Here is an 18,230-nt window from a genome sequence, read left to right as displayed (position 1 = left end):
GCAAAAACGTATTTAGTTGGGCAGTCCAGCGATTACCCGATAGCGCCTAGCCGTGTCATCTACGTTTGTATTTTACCCCACATTATACTTCGTCGGTTGTCTTGTTCCTCCGCCTCTTCGAGATTCCTGTCGGTCAAGAAAACGATGTCCAAGTCTTTCCACTGTAAAATTCCACCACTTGTGATGTCATTCGTCCTCGTCACGTGTCTTCTAGCTATTGGTCTATATCCAAAAAAGTCCGTGTAATTATGTCTGACCTTCTCTAAGTGATGGAGAATCTATAGAGTAAAATCTAGAGAGAATGTGGAGTCGGTATGAAAAGCATCAACTAACTTTACCTTTTCCTACCAATAAGAAGGGCTTCTACATCTAATTGTTAGGGTTAGGGGTTAGGGATTTTTTCCTTTGTTTGTTCGGTTTGATCCTCTGAAACAATCAAACCAACAAACAGGATGGAAGGAGAGGCTGGTGAGTTCCAAGACTGGGAGGTGCTTCACAACTCCGATACTGTACTGGTTAAGTCGGACGGTGCTGCTATTGTTGACCCGTCCAAGTCGGATGAAACACCCAGAAATTTTGAGGGAATCGATGGTGATTCGGAGGGCATGATCAGGTCCGATTACTTCTCGCTCGAGAGTAAGGAGAGGTATGCCAAGACTGCTACAGAGGGTGATGTGAGCGAAGTCGACTCTGACAATCCGAGTTGGATCGATCCCGGGTCCGAGACACGGTATGCGAGGAAGAACTCGGGTGAGTTCTGGTCCGATTCGAGCAGCGATCGTTCCGACGATCGTAAACTTGGTGATTTTGACGCTAAACACGGACTAGGTAACGCAGCAACTGCGAAAAGCCAAATGGCTTTTGAAGGATTTGTGGAAATAAAAGCCAAGAATGGAAATTTGGCTAAGTTGATTCAGACCGAGGATAAGCCTTCGAGCAACTTCTGGTCTGATTCTGGCGGAGACGCTTTGGTTTCGATGAAATTTGGGGAAAATTACGTGAAACAACGAGACTTTTCGAAGATTTCGGGTGATTTGGACGGTGGAAATAGTTCGATCGAGCACAAAGCTGATGCGATTACAGAATTGAAATCTGACGCAGAATCGGGCGGCGAGGGAGAGAAGGGGAGGGGAGTTTGGTGGAAGGTTCCTCTTGAAATCTTGAAGTATTGTGTTTTTAGAGTGAGCCCGGTTTGGTCGTTCTCCGTGGTGGCTGCTGTGATGGGGTTCGTTATCTTGGGACGGAGACTGTATAAGATGAAGAGGAAGAGCCACAGCTTGCAGCTGAAGGTTACGGTTGATGATAAGGTCAGTTTTTGCATTTCGTTGACTTTTTATTGGTATTTTAGGTGGCTTTGTTTATTGCATGGCGTGTTACGTGTTTTCTAGATCACATTCTGCTATTGAGGTAATCGAGGAAGTATGCTAGCGTATTGCTAAACACGATGTTTTATGTTCTCATAAGCAGTTGTTTGTATTTGTAGCGATGTATTTGTTGGTCGACTAGAGCAGACTAAGAAAAAAGATACTGTGGTGGAATGAGTTTTATGAGGTCTGTCAGAATACTTTAGACTTTACTTGTTATGGCCGTTTGACGTCTGATGCCTAAAATATGTCTTAAATCCAACTTGGTATGTTGCTGAAGGCGCATGTTTTCCGCTTGACATTTGTAAATTGAAAATTATGAATGGTGGGAGCTTTGACCGATGGAAATCAAAACAGAGTGGGTCTTTTCTGGTAATCTTGATATATTGATTATTAGGAGATATCCTAGTGGTCCTTGAATTGGGGATTTGAAGCAAAGCCAGTTGGCAAGAAAAGGGAATTTTGAGTTTATGTGGAGTAGTAGTTGTATTGAGGTTCTTAGAATCCATGTCAAGTGCAAGTAAGTTGCTGATTTAATCATTCTTTTTCTTCTCTTTCCTTGCTTTTTCTTTTATTCTTTTTTACTTGTTCTTCTCTTTTGTTGGCTTTTAAAGGGGGTGAGTATTTCTTTTCTTTTTTTTTCATTGTCTTCATGTTCTGGACAGTAGTTCTACACCTATTTTAGTGAAACTAGGCTCTGGAAACTTTTTGGATCATGGCATATGATATCAGAAATTACTTCAGATACATTTTCCTTTGATTTGGAAGCTGTTTGATAATTATTAGGTACCTTTTTCTTCTATTTCACCGAGTGCTTTTCTTAGTTCCATTCTTATCTCATCTTGGATTTGACATGAATGCTGAAAGCATCAAGGCATCAAAATGTGTTGTCAGTCATCCAAGGAAATATGGTTTGTTTCGTATTTCGTGTGGGTGTTGCTGGGTCTGATTTTTGTTGCAGATTAGTGATTCAATTGTTACGTGGCACAGCTACATTTTTTGCGATTACTTTCTGTTCAAAATAGTCTTGTGAGATTTGATGAAAGGTAGATTGTCAACCTTACATATTTTACTGAACATTTTATGCAGAAGGTGTCGCAGTTCATGAGCCGTGCTGCACGTCTTAATGAAGCGTTTTCAGTGGTGAGGCGGGTCCCAATTATACGACCTCAGCTGGCAGCCCCTGGCGTGACTCCGTGGCCTGCGATGAGTTTGAGATAAATTCTTGTATAACAATTAGGAAAACAACGCAATGTCTACCAAGATGGTATATAAGATTTATATGTGGGTTTGTGTGAGATAGTGTGAACCAACTTTCCCTTCATGTTTGATCCCTGAAGTCGTCGAGACACTCGGGGATCAAATCGTGTACAAGTGCAGACTACTTTTTATTTCTTTCGGTGCACATTGTTTTCTTCCTCTCTGTCATGATGCTTAAATTATGCATTCAACTCTTTTATAAGATGTGGTTAGTGGCTTGCTTGGAGTTTTATACCAATTTAAAGCTAAGAATGTTATCTGTTATCTGGTTTGTGACATTAAACAAACTCCTCCGGTCCGAAGATCTGTATCTTTGTCCATTCTGCCGTTTCGGCGGAAAAGGATCTTGTCTTGCAGATATCTTTCAGTCAAGCTATTTGCTCTTTGGAATAATTCTTATTTTTTCTCGAGTGTCTAATGCTATTTCTAAACGAGGCGAGGAAGCTTATTTGATAGAGAAAACTATAAAATGAATGTAAGGAAAGCTCGGTAACTTTGACGAGAGTATGAATTGCCTAGAGTGATAATAAAGTAAAAAAAATGCATTTTGTTGGCATTTGAGCATTCATAGCATTGGGATTTGGGCGGAACTGTTCTAGATTAGGAAGTGGTTTTCTCAAAAGAAAGGTGGGGTGCGTGGGTGAAGATGATGCTTTTACGAAAGCTCATTTTTGTCAACCAGACAAGACGAGTTATATGGTCTTGAGTGGGTGGATTGCCGCTCACAAGCATTTTTTTTTTTTAGGTAAAGAAACACACAAAACACTCAAGCAAATGGTTGGCTAGTCTAGCTCAGGCATTTACTAGAGCCCCTTTTTTTGGCCTTTTTGCGCACGGAATGGTAATGGTTGATTTTAATGGGTGCTGGTGAACGTGAAGGTCGGGGGTGGAATATTAGCCACGTCTCTTCTTCTCAAGAGTTTGGTGGGTGCAACTGTTTGAAGAATAAATGCTTTCAAATTTAAAGAGGACCACCAAATCTGACCTAAATATCCAATTCCAAGCTACAGGAGATTTGACTCCTTTGCTATTACCCACTGATTTCTATCAACTTTTTCCCACGATCACCACTTCCAGATCATTGGACTTGTTCACCTTCCTCGACTGCGTGCGTGTCCTTTTAATAATTTTTCTTCTTTTTTCTGTGGTTTTTTTCTTTTGCCGACTACAAATGGGTCCTGAATGATGTATTACAGCCTAATTAGTTGAATGACTTGTCTTCAATATCAATGGCTCTATTTCGAGTTGTTTCTACTTTCTACAATAGGACGTGTCGTTTAACATCTTCACAGGCATTTTCTTTTTACCACCTCAGCAGCAGCGGTGATTAAGTGTTTTCATAAATGAGATACTTAAAATTCAAAGATATTGTTAGAATATATATTTTTAATATTATTTTTGTTTTAAGATTTGATAAAGTTGAATTATTTATTTTATTTTATATGAAAATTTGAGAAAGTTATATTAATTAGATGAGATGAAATAAGTTAAAGAGAAATTGTGAAAACAAAAGAAGCTAAAGAGTTAAATGGACTGGCCCAGACAAGAAAAGAAGACAAAAAATATATTAAAAAAACAATCAAAGATACTGATGGAAGATGTCTCTCATCAATAACGAGATGACCTTCAAAGGAATTCAGTGAATTCCGTCTTTTTTAGCTTTGATCTTCCGCTAGAGTTATTTCTTTAGATATGGGAAAAGACTTGAACCATATTCATATACTTTTTGTACTCAACTTCAACTAGTTCGCAGAGTAAACGGTAGGAGCTCGGATGACTTTCATAGCCATGATTCAGAGCTACGGTGCCACTGTGGATCTGAATAGGGGTAAAGAGTAACATGGGGCACTTTTGTTTCTAATAACTGAAGATTGTATCGACTTTCTAATTAAATGGACGTCATTTAAAAAAAAATACATAGCTGATACTACTATATTACTCACAACACTGCAACAACTACGTCTTACAGAACTACACTAGTGCTGAACCCTAGTTGTTAACATGGTTCTGCAAAAACAACTTAGCTCAGAAAAAGATTGGGGGGAAGAGAATCCCCAATTCATAGTTAGTTATAGAATGCTAAAGAGTCGTTGAACTTAGTACTTACTTTATAATAGGTGTCTGGGCCAACTGTTGCAGCTGATGAACAACATGAGACATTCTGGGACGCATAGATGGAACATGCTGTGTACAAGCATAAACAAGATCTACCACCTTCTGAATAACACCAGCCTCGGGAATATCCGAGGAGGATGAAGAAGATATGTGAGGATCCAAGAGATCTGGGTACCGATGAGCCTGAACCAGAGGTGTAGCCCATTCAAATATACTCTGCCAACCAACTGAATCAACTGCCTGTGCAGGCCTGCGGCCACTTACAATTTCAAGCAGCAGTACACCAAAACTATACACGTCACTCTTTGTTGTAAGCTCATTTCTGTAGACGAATTCGGGGGCTAGGTATCCATATGTGCCACCAGCCATCACAGTCCGCTCTTGCATCACTTCATATGGGACAAACTTTGAGAGGCCAACCCCCATTAAATGTGCTCCAAAGTCTTCATCAAGTAGTACATTACTGGCACGTATATCTCGATGCACGACATGTGGCTTAACCTTGTCATGCAGGAACCTGTTTCGAATAAAAAAGTGAGACTATAATTTAAACCACATTACGTATCAACTATACCACCACACCAAAAGAAAATTATTTGGTCATATTTGAACAACTGCAGAAGGAACTTCGAAGCAAGGAAATATAACATATGGTTCACCCATCATTATTGATGTTGTTCTTGTCACTATGGTTACAATTATCCGTAGTGTAATTGTTAATCTGTTGCTACTATCATTATTAAGCAGCTAGAAGCGCTCACTTTTAGCCCTGGAATTTATTATGGCTAAAGATTGCAATGTGGGAAACAGTAACACGTTAGAAGCATCCATCAGTTGTCAAAGTTTGGAAACAAGATGCATCATATCCGATTCTTACAGATAAAACACGTGACAAAGGCACCGACTCAAGTTCTGTACAAGAATACCATGCCTAGAGACTTGAGCGACTATATAGTGTCAACTACCCATAACTAATATGGATAAAACTAGAATTACAAAGTAAGAAGTTCCTTTTTTACTAAAGAAAGAACTAAGGATGTATACTTACGCAATTCCTTGAGCAAGAGTAGTGGCAATTTTCATTCTCATAGCCCAATCTAAGCTCCGACCCCCCCTTGGTATGTGGTGTAGCCATCTATCCAAGGGCCCATTAACTATGAACTCATAAACAATGTAGCGATCACCATGATCATAGCAGCATCCTTTCACAGCCACCAAGTTTGGATGGTGAAGCCTTGCAACCCTTCCAATTTCAGAATAGAACTCCTTTTTCCTCTGAAAGCTAGATCTCTTCAACCTTTTAACTGCCACTCTTGAGCCATCAGGTAGAAGGCCGCTAAATGTTCCACCTGTCTTGGCATCTCCGACTAGACGGTTTCCTTCACTAAAGTTCTTTGTAATTGACTTCAGTTCCTCTTTGGTGAAGACTTTCCATGACGGGGGCACTAATGCAGAAGCTGCTGGATTAGATAGCTTGCGAGATCGCCTGCGCTTCTTGCTCCGCTTGTATGCAAGAAGCCAAACTACTACAGCCAACGTAGTACAGAGAATCAATGCACTTACAACTGCAAGGATGATAAGATATTCCTTGTGGCAGTGCATGTGGTGGCATATGCTCCCTGTAAGAAATGGAAAATTAGGTCCACGTAGTTAGCATGTATACATAGAAAATAACAAATCATAACTGATAAGAACAATATTGAAACAAGCGAGGACTTGAGAGAGATAAAAAGTGCATACCTATATCAAGCATGCATATAAAAGCATGAGACATGTTGCATCTCTCACTAATGAGAGATGTTGCTCCATTAGTTACCAGTGTACATGGATCAAACGAATTGTTGGTGTGGCAGGAAGAATTGGTGCAACTGGATGGAACAGGTGCCCCAAGAAAGATGGACTCGTTCCAATATGAAGTATTATCTGACCATGTCCAACTGAAACCAACAGTAGAGTTGATGCCTCTTCCTCCAACCCAACAGCCATTAATGACTTCACCACATAGCTTAAGAGCAAAGCTCAGTTCTTGAAATGATGTTAATGCCGCCAAATGCCCACCATATCCGTTACAGAGGGCCTCTGACTCATTCCATGACTTGGGACTTCTCATATAACCAAAGCATTTACTTTTATCAGGGTCAGATACCCAACCAGCAGGACATGGTGCTGTCCACAGGAGAGGGAGAGAGAGAGAGAGAGAGGCACTTCAATATAGTAACTAGTGCACAGTTGAGAGAAACATAAACAGAACACAAATACAATACAACAAGACATATTTCGATATCTGCAATTATTCAGAATACCATTTATTGTGCAAGATATAAATATGTTTTAGCTGCTGAATCAACAGGTTGCATGTCATTAGAGTTGAGGATTTACATTAAAGAACACAAATAAGCACAACATATGAGGAAACAACAGCATTCCTCTCTCAGTCCAGTTGATCGGCCTTAAGCGAATCTTGTTAATGTATTCATGTATTGCATAGCTACACTAGCACTCTAGTCTCTCGGAACAGCAAGGGTTTATCCTGTATAAAACTTTTGCTGGTGAAAAGTACCCAATGTGTAATGCAAAACATATTTACCTCTACTTATGCTTATTTTGCCATTCATTATACATAAAATCTTCTTAATTGTAAAAAGAAAAACTACTCTCATGTCATTTTTAGGTGGTAACGAAAAATTTCCGTGGGAAGAAAAAGAAGAAGTAATTTTTCTTAAAGACTTTCAAGTACAAACCAAAAGACTAACTCGACAAAAGAAAAAAGGAAGCAGTAAGTTACACTTAGACAAATACCTTTACTGGCTTGACTCCATGAAGCAGCAACGTTACCAGGATCCGAACCGTTAAATCCCTAAAAATCCAAGAATAGAAAGTTCGATTCAGCTTTTATCAACAATGTGAACTCCTTCAATCATAATACACAGAGAATGTTCTTTTTTACCGTATTCACCGAAGCTTGTAGGTGGAGCACGGCGCAAGAAATCAGAAGCAAAAAAAGTTGCATGGCAGATACTTTCAGTTCCATCAGGACCATTTCGACAAACCCTAGAAAGGAAAATTGGAACCCTCAGTCACCATGCAAGTTGCAGATAAGATTAAAAACAATTCCACAAAGTAAATTACTTACCAGAGCAAGAATATCAGCACAATACGACTATTTTTTTTTTTTTTTCACTTTATTGGGAAGTAAATAGAGTACTGCAAGAGAAAATCAGATTGAACGGATTTCCATGCTCGTTTCCCTTTCTCAGTCAGACTGTCGGTACACAGTGTAATCAACCATGTGTGGAGGTAGGTCTGCCCGAGTGCTAGGCTGGGCCGAGATCGGGCCTACTGTGGCCTGGTTCTTTAAAAACTACCCAGCCCAGTACATCCTTTCGTTTTTTTTCTTTTTTCGGTAGATATTGAAGAAAAATTATATTAATAAAGCACCCTTCCCACCGATGTGATTTATAGCTTTTCTCATGCAAGAGAATGATATATCCTCTGCCCCAGTTCGTCACATTGCAGTTACACAAGTCAATATTTAGGAACGCTAGTATATAATATTACAACAGAAAAGTTATTCTATTCTCAATCGAGCAAACAGTTCACATCATTTTTTTTTTTTTTATAGATGAAGACGGTATCTCAATTTTATTGATTACTCTCGCTTAAATAATAAAATTTGTTGTAATATTTAAATTTTAAAATTTATCTTTTAAATCAAATTATATTATATAAATATTTTATTAGATATACTCTACGTGTCGACTTGAAAATAGAATAATATCGTCCCAACTTTCAAGCCAAAACGTCCAAACGTAGCATCCTTGTCCCTTGATTATATATGTAGACATGCTGTGTGCTTATAAGCAAGCAAACAAAGGAAAACTCTTCTAAAAGAAAAAACAATGGTTTGCATTCCAAAACAATAGTAAACAAACTTAAAGTGGCATCGTTTTCATGAAATCCGAGGTTTATTTCGAATGAAATATTGAATGGACACATTTTGCAGTGAACGTTACATGAGGAGAAAAAATAAATACAAAAAGAAATATTATTGGGAGAAGCTACTATTTATAGTAGCTATTTTTGTACATATTATGTGGCAAAATCTATACCACATTTTTTAAATTTAAAATTAAAGGTGGATGAGAGAGAGCTAATGAGAGAGAGCGGAAATGAGAGAGAGAGAGAGCAGAGATGAGAGAGAGAGAGAGAGAGCGGAGATGAGAGAGAGGACGACGAGGGAGAGACGATGAGAGAGAAGCCGAGATGAGAGAGAGAGTCGAGGAGAGAGAGAGAGTCGGTGAGAGAGAGAACTGAGATGAGAGATAGACGATGAGGGATGAGAGAGATGCTAATGAGAGAGAGAGTTGATGAGAGAGAGACGGGAGAGAGAGACGCTGATGAGAGAGAGAAGCCGTCTGCGTTTGAAAAAAAAAAAAAAAAAGTGGATGAGAGGCATCCACGTAGTGTGTACATTGTGTGCACCACTACAGTGGATGCTCTCTAGCACTACTCATACAAAAACTAACCACCACTAATGGGAGGTATAATTGCCAACTCATCTCTGTCTTTGAGTATTGCCGACTCGGTGGTGTATTCTTCGTTTAGTGCAAGAACCATACAGCCACGGATCTCTTCCAAGCTTGGAAACCTGGCAACGAGATCGTTCAAACAATCCTGGACAGAACTTCCTGACGACACTTCCAATGGCATCTCTGTCAAGCCAGTAAGATCTCGAGCTCTTGCAAAGAACAGAATCTTCGTCTTGACAGATGAAGCTTTGTTTCCCTTGTCTGTAGGGTCCCCGGTTTGAGTGTTGATCTTTCCTTTCACTGTATCCATTACAGCAAACACGAACTAATGGCTTATTGGAGATTAGAAATGTTTCCCCACGACAGTAACTCTGCAATTTCAAATTTAGAAAACCATGGCAAAGATTAATGCCCATAAACTATAGATTCAAATTACAAAACAATCAAAGCAAAAGGGCAAATTGATTTTCATGTAGGAGTGCCAATCACGAAGATGCTGAATAGATTCTGGCCCTACGACTTGAAGAATAAATTATAAACTCAAGCCCATAGATGAACTCTAATATGGCTTAGGATCGTAGAAGGAAAACCCACCCAAAAAAAAATGCCCACCTTGGGATAACGTGACATAATTTCTACATTATCGGGTGTTCTGACAAACATATTACAGTATATATCATCGGGAATTTTTTCATCCCAACTCCCATCATCCCATGATGTGGCATTAAATGATAGCTTCACAAGTAAAATGTAATAAATAATTTTCAATCACCTAATGCCACATCATAGAATGATGAAAGGATGATGAAAATTAGGATGATGAGTAGTATTACTCTATCATCGGTGCCACAACAGGCTAAAAGTTCTATTTCTTCAATGAGGATAAATTTAAAATGAAAATGAGGGAAAAGCAAACAACACTGCGGTATTCTAATCAGCATTCAACGCATCTTTATCTAGACAACTTCTCAAGATATTTATAGAATGACCACCATGCTGGTAAGAACAAATAAAAGCTTGGAGCTTTAGCACAAGCCCGAGAAAAGAATTGAAACCCAACTTTGATTCAACACAGACACTCACATGTATCGTCACGAGTCTGGCACAGAGAGATAGTGCAAACCAGAGAACAATTTGGATTGCAGTAGTCATTGCCCAACAAATTTTTCATAGAGAAATACTACGTCTATACAAGCTTCTTACAAAAGGTAAGTTGCTCACTGACTTGGTAAATCTTAACTTAGTAAACATATAAGCTAAAAATTCAACTCATACATGAACGCTCTGTAGAAGAGTTTAGGAGTTTTTTATGAAAGACTTTATTTACGTGGGCTATTGCTTTAGATTTTAATAGTCTCAACTTCCATGATTTCCTTGTAACAGTTTCTAGTTCTTAAAGCGGTGTTTTCACATGTATACTTCCAGAGTATCTGGCTTACGCCTATCTTTATATCAATAAAATTTCTTATTACTTATCAAATAAAATAAAATCAACTCATAAAAAAACTGACTCGATACATCATCAGTGTGTAAAATCTGCGAAGCTCATGGTTTAATGTGCTAGTGATTCCAATGGAAGAAAAAGGATGAAGCAATCTTGAGACAGATTCGATCATTCACAAGAGCCAAAAGTCTAGGAAAAAATATATATCCAAGGACTTTTAAGAGGTAAAAATCAAGTTCTAACAAATGACTATGGATTCCTTCTTCAAATTTAAGACCCAGAGAGACTGAAAATAGAAAAGAAAGAGAACGGGAAGGAATGCCATCAATTAGTCATTTCTTTAATTTAAATCATTTAAGCCTTTCCACAAAACTTAAGATCAGCTTATATATATGTTTCACAATTATATTATGTCTGTAACATCAAACATGTAGTGCAGAATCCGAGAGAGAGAGAGAAATGCGCATTTGGGAAAAAGCTATACACCCAATAATCAATTAGTGTCACGGTGATTTGCTACTAATGCCAAATGACACATAAAGGTTCTCTAAACTCCACCCTGCATTGTGTTTACTCTCCCAAGTCCATAATTTTTTTCAGAACACTCTGACTATAAGCACATCCACCAAATTTCTAAAATATCGTGTTCATAAGGCGTGTAACAGATCCAACATAACAAAAGAGTAATTTACCCATAATCTAATTAGTGCATCTGTTAGGAAATATGATTGTAGACGCTTTAATGCACAAGAAGTTTGTAACAAAAAATGCTCATATCACAAATACCTTACCTGAAACCAGAAGAACCGAGAGCCTAGATCTGGACAAGCTCAAACTTGGGTGCCCATATCACCAAATCCAAGAATCACAACTTATGAGGAACAATTTCAAAATTATTGGAAGCTCATCCTAATTTTTTTAGGAATTTCTTTTTTTTTTTTTTTAATAAATGGAAGCTAATCCTAACCCAAGGAACATCTAACCCCACCTCAAAGAAGCTCCCAACACAACTTATGTCCCAAAACAGGACGGCAAGATTAATTCACTTACAGCAAATAAACAATAGATTTTGGGCATAATAGAATTTACATAAGAGCGGAGAAGCCAAAGAATACTCAAATGAAGTTTCAACTTTCAACTAAATCCCTGAAATTTAAAAGCTCTCTTTAAATTAAACCAAAAATCTATTACTGAGATAGCTCAAACTTCCACAACCATATCATCGACAAAATAGCATCACAAGTACATGAAAAATTAATATCTAACAAAGCTGCCCTTCTGATTTGCAGAGAGGAGAGAGAGAGAATCCAAAGGACGAAGAAGTATAGAGAGAGATAGACAAAGGAGTGTGTGTGCAGCCCTGAAACAGCAGAGAAGATAGAGAGGGGAGAGGCTGCGTTAAATCTAAATTCCAATCAAGTCTTTTTTTTCCCTTCTTATCCCCTTGCATTATCATTCGATTCATTCCACATCTCTCTCTCTCTCTCTCTCTCTCTCTCTCTCTCTCTCTCACTCTCAGTTTATTGATTTTCACATGCTCGTACCGATCTAATTTGGGGTTTTTCCTCTCGAATTGAGCGTCTTAATAAGCTCTTGTTTTCTGAGCAAACCTTGTGATGGTTGGTTAGTATAAGAATATAGTTCATATAGTGGACTGTAATTTGTAAAAAGGGGCAAAAACTAAAGCATGGATGAAATATATATAAATTTTTATTGCAAGTAAAGCAGGGTTGAAATATAAAATCGTCAATCGTAATGATTCCATGTTCGGTGAACAATTATCATCAAAACAGAGTAACTGTTTTGCTTGGTATCATTCATACGTACAGTTTCGGCTCAATTATGCTAAATAAAACAAAAAATTCAAGCTTTAGACTCGATTCAAAGGTGCGTCAGTATGGACAGAGTAATCGTCCCAAGTTTCTCAGAGTGCACTAGCACAAAAGAAAGTCAACTTCTTCACCATTTGATTTCAAGTTTCAATATACCAACAACATATGTTTGGTGAGACCCAATCAGAAAAAATTACAAATTTTTGTTTCAATAAAGGCAAGTCGGGAATCTCAATACCCGGCTGAACGACAAAGTAGATAAATTTGATCAGGACGTAGTGAATCAGAAGCAACGAATCTACAACAAAGTGAGAGAACGGTTACCTGGAGGCTGAAAGCGGCAAGGGAGCGTAAATGCAAGAGCAAGAGGGGGAACGTGAGGCCGCTATAGAATAGAGGTCCACGAGACGATCGGGAGAGGAGTGAGGCGCGTCATTTGTCAGCCGAAGTCTCCAGCCAAAATTAAATTGTATTACCTTCTATTTTTAATTTAAGACTGTTTGTTTTTAAAAATAAGATAAAGTGAGATTAAAATTAAAAAATTAAAAAAATTTATTATTAAAATATATTTTTTAATATTATTTTTATTTTAAAATTTAAAAAAATTATAATAATAAAATGAGATTTAATGATCTCCACGTTTCATATGCGCATTTAAGGCTAAGGGGAAAAAATCTCTCATTTTTTTTACTCCTTCGCAAGTTTAGCATCAACGTTTTCCCATCGTCATCTCTCCCACATCCATATCTGGTCCAAAAGCTATTATCTTTTGTTCGTGTTCTTTTGTTTTTTTTTTTTTTTTTTTTGAGACCCAATTCTTCTGTCTGAAAGATCCCCAGCCCCAGGAGCCTAGAAAATGAAAAGAGTCGCAGAATAGAATAGAAGAAATGAATGATAAATGGCAATAGAAATTAGCACTTCTTTCGGTAAAAGCATTTCCAAAGACTATATGCCTGTCAAGACCATATTAACTTCAAACGAAAAGGAAGAGCAAACGTGCAAATTTTATTGGGTTTTCCTAGGTTTCTGGTGTCTCCGCCAACATGTTCCACTTTTGCTACACTTCGCAAGTAGCTAGCGGAGAGCCACATAAACAGTCATTTCCCAGAAACGCACTCTTCGGGAACTTCGTAACCGGAAGTTGCCCACACAAGTGATTATAACTAACGTTCAATCTCTCAAGCCCGGAAACAGCCTTGGGCACTTTCCCATACACCAAATTCCTCGACAGATCCAAGTGCTTCAATGTCTTTACAATCCTCAAATCCTCCAATTTGAACCTCAGCCGATTCCCCGAGGCCCAAAACCCCACCAGGTAATCGGTACTGTTCAGCAACCCAATTGCACTCCCCGATATCTCATTCTCCGATAAATCAATATAATCGTAGAAATAAGTCTCCGACGGCTTCCAATCCTCCAACCTCATTTTGATTCCACACTTGGATAGCTTTAGAGAGTAAATTATCGGTGACGACGTTACCCATTTTGGGATTGCCTTAAGATGAAAATTGTTGTACGACAGATCAAGGGATTCTATGCCTTTCACGTTCATCTCCGGGAAAGGGTCGACCAGGTGATTGTGAGAAAGATCGAGGTTAAATATCTTTGTCAGATTCCTGAAGCTCGCGGGGACGACTCCCGAGAACCCGTTGGCTGAGAGATCCAACGTGTCTAGCGCCTTGAAATTTCCGAGAAAATCTGGGATTTGGCCCTTCAGAGCGTTGTGGCCGAGTTCAAGGTAGGCCAGTTTAGGCGCGAGGGTAGCAATGGAGGCCGGGATTTTCCCCGTAAATTTGTTATGGGAAAGTCTGAGGATTCGGAGATCCGGGAATGACTGGAAAAAATGGGGTATGGAGCCGAAGAGGCGGTTTCGCTCGAGAGACAAAAAGGTAAGGTTCTTGAGTTGACGAATCCCGTAAGGTATCGGACCGTGGAGGCGGTTTTGGCCGAGCTTGAGCTGAGTCAGTCCAGTCAAGTAGGAGATTGAACTCGGGATCCGCCCGGTGAAGCGGTTACCGGCTAGACTGAGTGCACTGAGTCGGGTCAGGTTGCCGATAGATGCGGGTAGTTGACCCGAGAGCTTGTTGTTTTCAATGTAGACGTAATTGAGCGCTGGTAATCCGAAAAGGAGGCCTGGAAAAGGGCCTGAAAGGTTACGGAGATTCTGGAGGTAGATTCCCCATACGAATTTAAGTTTGGAGAGGGAGGGTGAGATTTCGCCGGATAAGAATGAGTTGGGGTTGTCGGGTTGGCCGTGGAGAGATAGACTTGTGACCCGGTTGCCCGAACATGTAATACCCGCCCAGGAGCAGCAGTCGGTACCTGGCTTCCAGGAGCTAAGCATCCCGGACGGGTCCGCATTGATGCCGGATTTAAACCCCAAAAGACCAGCCTCGTCGTCGACGTGACAAGTGGTCGATACGACTGCGAAGAACTGGAGAGTGAAGATAAAGGAGAAGAGGAGGAGGTGAGAGAAACAGAGCTTCTTCATGCTGGTTTTGTTGTGGGAATGGAACTGGAAATGGATTTTGGGAGGGAAAGAGCCATGGGCATTTATAGGGATTTTGGGTACACAAGTTTTGACTCCAGTTGCTTCCGAGTTAGGTCCATCCCACCTAGATCTATCGATAATCGTATTGTAATGCTGGAGGAAGGACGCTATGGCATCTGGCTTCTTAATTTTTAAAGCACTCTAATGCTTTAGTTGAGTAAAGTCTAATTATAGCTAAAATTTATTTGAATTAATTATATTTTGTCTTTTAAGCTTTACTAAATTTATAGCGTACTTCTAAAATTAATAATTGTATTGAAATAGATTCATTTATTTTCAAAACTTATTAATCTCTCTTTCGTTTATCAATAGCGTCAAATATAACAAAAATTCACTATACATATTGCTCATGTAAATAACATTCACTGTAAAAATATAATTCTCATCTAATTTATTATCATTGATCATGAAAAATATAAAATAATATATACTATCAATTAATCATAAATCATTAACCATATATAAAATGTATGATATTATTAATAATAAATTATACTAAAGAGTAAAGTCTAAGTTAGTAAGTAGTAACTATCAACATCATAAATATAATTATAGTAAAATATCTTTTTAATGAGTTAGTTACATAATCCACATTAATAATTCACTTAATTTTAATTTAGTAATTTAAATATTTTTTTTAATTTATATATGGTTAATGAATATCAAATAAATAATTTTATTGTGTATATAGATTATTCATACTTACTTACAATTTAGGTATCAAATAATTTTATATATGGTTAATAATTTACAATTTATTATTAATTGACAGCATATATTATTTTATATTTTATATGGTCAATGATAATAAATTATATGAAAATTACATCTTTACAGTGAATTTTCGTTAGATTTGACGCTGCTGATAGACGGAATAGGAGGGTTAGTAAGTTTTGAAAGTAAGCGGGTCTACTTTGATGCAATTATTAGTTCTAGATGCAGAATTAAGTGAAAGTTCGAGGATGTAAAGTGTAATTAACTCATTTAGTTAATATGTACAAAAAAACTCCACATTGGATTGAGTATTGCTAAAAAAATTTAAATGTTAACTACATTAAAATATTATTTTCTTACTCCGAGCAAATATGCAATAACACTCCCGTTGAAACCCTTCCAATTTATTCTCTTCATTCTCCCTCTCAACTCCCGTAACTCTCTCTCTCTCTCTCTCTCTCTCTCTCTCCCACTCCCTATTCGCTCAAACACCACGACTGAGCCCCTTCACTCTCATTATCAATCCCTCACAGCAAGCCCCCACGACCGACTGAGTCCCCTCCCAGCACCACTGAGCCCCCTCTCACCACGACTAAGCCCTCTTCTAGCGATTGAGCCCCTCCCGTAACATTCATGACCAACCACGACTAAGCCTCCTCCTAGCGATGCTTGAAGCCACTGCAAAATGTCTCCTCCTTGACGACAGCCACAAAACCCTCAACGACAGCACCGGTTGTTAATTTGTGTGGTTTATCTCTTCTCCTAACTCTCTCATAATTTCGATCATTGTTTGCTCTTATTGTTGTGATTTGTAAAAGTTCTCTTTAACATGGTTATTGTTGTAATTTGAAAACAAAAAAATTATTTACTAATGAGAAAGGTTTTTTTTTTTTTTTTGTGCCTGTTTTTTCTAGTTTCTTTCCATATCTGTACTTTAATTTCTATATTGATCAGTGCTTTAATTTACATGTAATTGTAAGTTTCTTTCCATATCTCAAATCCATCAGTACCTAGGTGTGTGTGTGTGTGAGAGAGAGAGAGAGAGAGATACGAAGGGAATATTGTGGTGGTATAGGTTAGTGGCCACAGTAACTAGTTTGGGACCCTGTGTTGGAATTTTGGTCTCACAATTAAGTTTCAGAATTATCTTTTGCAACACTATTTCACATTCCAAGCATCTGAAATTGAATTTAAAAACTACACAATCAATATCAAACAAAACAGATGTAAAGCAAAAAAAAAAAAAAAAAATTACAAGTTTTAGCATTGAAGTTGAAAGAGATAACAAATCTTCTGGATACTAATCTTAAAGCATGATCTGCTTGATGTAGTGGCTACAGAAAATCATGCTCTATTTGTTGAAGTTTTCCAAGAAACTTTGTCATGACAGAAACTAAAATTCAAGCATATAACATCACAAGGTGGAATTGTTGTCATGTATAGTACTTTTCCGCTTTGCTATTTTATGGTTCTATTATTATGCTTTTGAAAGTAATGTATTTTATGAGACTTTGTAACTTTGTTGCTTGCTTATTGTTTTATGAATGATGAATACACAAATGAAGGACGATCCATTTTTCACCACTCTTGCAAAGTGGTGGAGAATGTATTAATAACCCCCCATGGCTAGTGTCTTGTAAGATAATGTTGAGGTTGAGGTTGAAGTGACACAACCTAAAGGAAAAGTAAGAACATAAACTACAAAATTTCAACAGAATGTGTCATTCACTGTGGAAGAAGACAACTTCCTTATATCAGGTACCAATGGTATGATATGGTTTTTATTGTTTGTTATTGAATTGTATGTAAGTGAAACATAATTGTTGCAGTGGGCTGATCAATTTTATGGATGATGAATATCAGAGATTCCAAAATCATCTGTGATAGCAGCAAGTAAAGATAGGTTTTTAGGATTGATAATCTCAAACTTTGTTGGTTTGAAGAAGACTGATGGAACTGTGACATTGAAGCATGCAGGAATAGTTTTTAATGGGGTTTTGGTGTGTTGAGTATATCCATCCATTATGAAAATTAAAATAAAAGTATTTTAAAACTAATTAAATAATGCATTAAAAAGTATATACAAAAATTAAAAAAATAATAATATTTTATTATTATAGAGAATAAATTTGAGTGAAGTCTAAATTTTGAATTATTAGGGTGCGTTTGGATGTTGAAGTGAGTTGAGTTGAGTTGATAAAATATTATTAGAATATTATTTATTATTATTATTATTGTTTTAGAATTTAAAAAAATTGAATTGTTTATTATATTTTGTGTTGAAATTTGAAAAAGTTATAATAATGAGTTGAGATGAATTGTGTTTCCAAATAAAACTTTAATGTAAGGCAAAAAGTGACATATTAGTTAAATTTGTTCTAAAACTTTGCTCAAGCCAATGAGAGGGCTCTTAGTAGCATG

The 18,230-nt window shown here is 37.7% G+C and overlaps 4 protein-coding genes across 9 annotated transcripts; 1 reads left to right on the top strand and 3 right to left on the bottom strand.

The window, feature by feature from the left end:
• Window positions 1–256: 256 nt before the first annotated feature.
• Window positions 257–2,885, top strand: LOC121249664. 3 transcript variants are annotated; one of them, XM_041148396.1, is made up of 2 exons: window positions 257–1,307; window positions 2,466–2,885. In XM_041148396.1, exons 1-2 carry the CDS (start codon window positions 453–455, stop codon window positions 2,583–2,585), a joined length of 975 nt encoding a protein of 324 aa, XP_041004330.1. In that variant the 5' UTR covers window positions 257–452; the 3' UTR covers window positions 2,586–2,885. The 3 variants fall into 3 exon arrangements, with proteins under 3 accessions (XP_041004330.1, XP_041004329.1, XP_041004328.1); XM_041148395.1 differs by having other exon boundaries at window positions 261–1,307; window positions 2,457–2,885; XM_041148394.1 differs by having other exon boundaries at window positions 261–1,307; window positions 2,454–2,885.
• A 1,602-nt stretch (window positions 2,886–4,487) lies between these two features.
• Window positions 4,488–8,030, bottom strand: LOC121249661 (C-type lectin receptor-like tyrosine-protein kinase At1g52310). The gene is made up of 6 exons (XM_041148392.1): window positions 7,873–8,030; window positions 7,687–7,790; window positions 7,539–7,596; window positions 6,480–6,905; window positions 5,788–6,358; window positions 4,488–5,256 (listed from the first exon to the last, which is right to left on the bottom strand). The coding sequence occupies exons 2-6, from the start codon at window positions 7,777–7,779 to the stop codon at window positions 4,728–4,730; spliced, it is 1,677 nt and encodes a 558-aa protein (XP_041004326.1). The 5' UTR covers window positions 7,780–7,790; window positions 7,873–8,030; the 3' UTR covers window positions 4,488–4,727.
• A 594-nt stretch (window positions 8,031–8,624) lies between these two features.
• Window positions 8,625–13,032, bottom strand: LOC121249665 (molybdopterin synthase sulfur carrier subunit). 4 transcript variants are annotated; one of them, XM_041148397.1, is made up of 3 exons: window positions 12,869–13,032; window positions 9,260–9,639; window positions 8,625–8,778 (listed from the first exon to the last, which is right to left on the bottom strand). In XM_041148397.1, exon 2 carries the CDS (start codon window positions 9,576–9,578, stop codon window positions 9,261–9,263), a length of 318 nt encoding a protein of 105 aa, XP_041004331.1. In that variant the 5' UTR covers window positions 9,579–9,639; window positions 12,869–13,032; the 3' UTR covers window positions 8,625–8,778; window position 9,260. The 4 variants fall into 4 exon arrangements, with proteins under 4 accessions (XP_041004331.1, XP_041004335.1, XP_041004333.1 ...); XM_041148401.1 differs by lacking the exon at window positions 12,869–13,032 and adding an exon at window positions 12,073–12,191; XM_041148399.1 differs by lacking the exon at window positions 12,869–13,032 and adding an exon at window positions 11,504–11,850.
• Window positions 13,033–13,167: 135 nt separating this feature from the next.
• Window positions 13,168–15,197, bottom strand: LOC121249662 (DNA damage-repair/toleration protein DRT100-like). The gene has a single exon (XM_041148393.1). It carries the CDS (start codon window positions 15,033–15,035, stop codon window positions 13,602–13,604), a length of 1,434 nt encoding a protein of 477 aa, XP_041004327.1. The 5' UTR covers window positions 15,036–15,197; the 3' UTR covers window positions 13,168–13,601.
• Between the last annotated feature and the right edge of the window lie 3,033 nt (window positions 15,198–18,230).

Source organism: Juglans microcarpa x Juglans regia, chromosome 2D, assembly GCF_004785595.1.
Source record: "Juglans microcarpa x Juglans regia isolate MS1-56 chromosome 2D, Jm3101_v1.0, whole genome shotgun sequence".
Classification (NCBI taxonomy): Eukaryota; Viridiplantae; Streptophyta; class Magnoliopsida; order Fagales; family Juglandaceae; genus Juglans; species Juglans microcarpa x Juglans regia.
This window is presented reverse-complemented; position numbering and strand designations above follow the sequence as displayed.

Excerpts from the sequence above, each read along its gene's own strand:
- LOC121249664 (XM_041148394.1), top strand. The coding sequence starts at position 453 with ATGGAAGGAGAGGCTGGTGAGTTCCAAGACTGGGAGGTGCTTCACAAC. Across the intron at positions 1,308-2,453 it reads AGGTTACGGTTGATGATAAG|AAGGTGTCGCAGTTCATGAG; the intron begins GTCAGTTTTTGC and ends CATTTTATGCAG.
- LOC121249661 (XM_041148392.1), bottom strand. The coding sequence starts at position 7,779 with ATGGTCCTGATGGAACTGAAAGTATCTGCCATGCAACTTTTTTTGCTT. Across the intron at positions 6,359-6,479 it reads TATATGCATGCTTGATATAG|GGAGCATATGCCACCACATG; the intron begins GTATGCACTTTT and ends CATTTCTTACAG. Across the intron at positions 5,257-5,787 it reads ACTCTTGCTCAAGGAATTGC|GTTCCTGCATGACAAGGTTA; the intron begins GTAAGTATACAT and ends TATTCGAAACAG.
- LOC121249665 (XM_041148397.1), bottom strand. The coding sequence starts at position 9,578 with ATGGATACAGTGAAAGGAAAGATCAACACTCAAACCGGGGACCCTACA.
- LOC121249662 (XM_041148393.1), bottom strand. The coding sequence starts at position 15,035 with ATGAAGAAGCTCTGTTTCTCTCACCTCCTCCTCTTCTCCTTTATCTTC.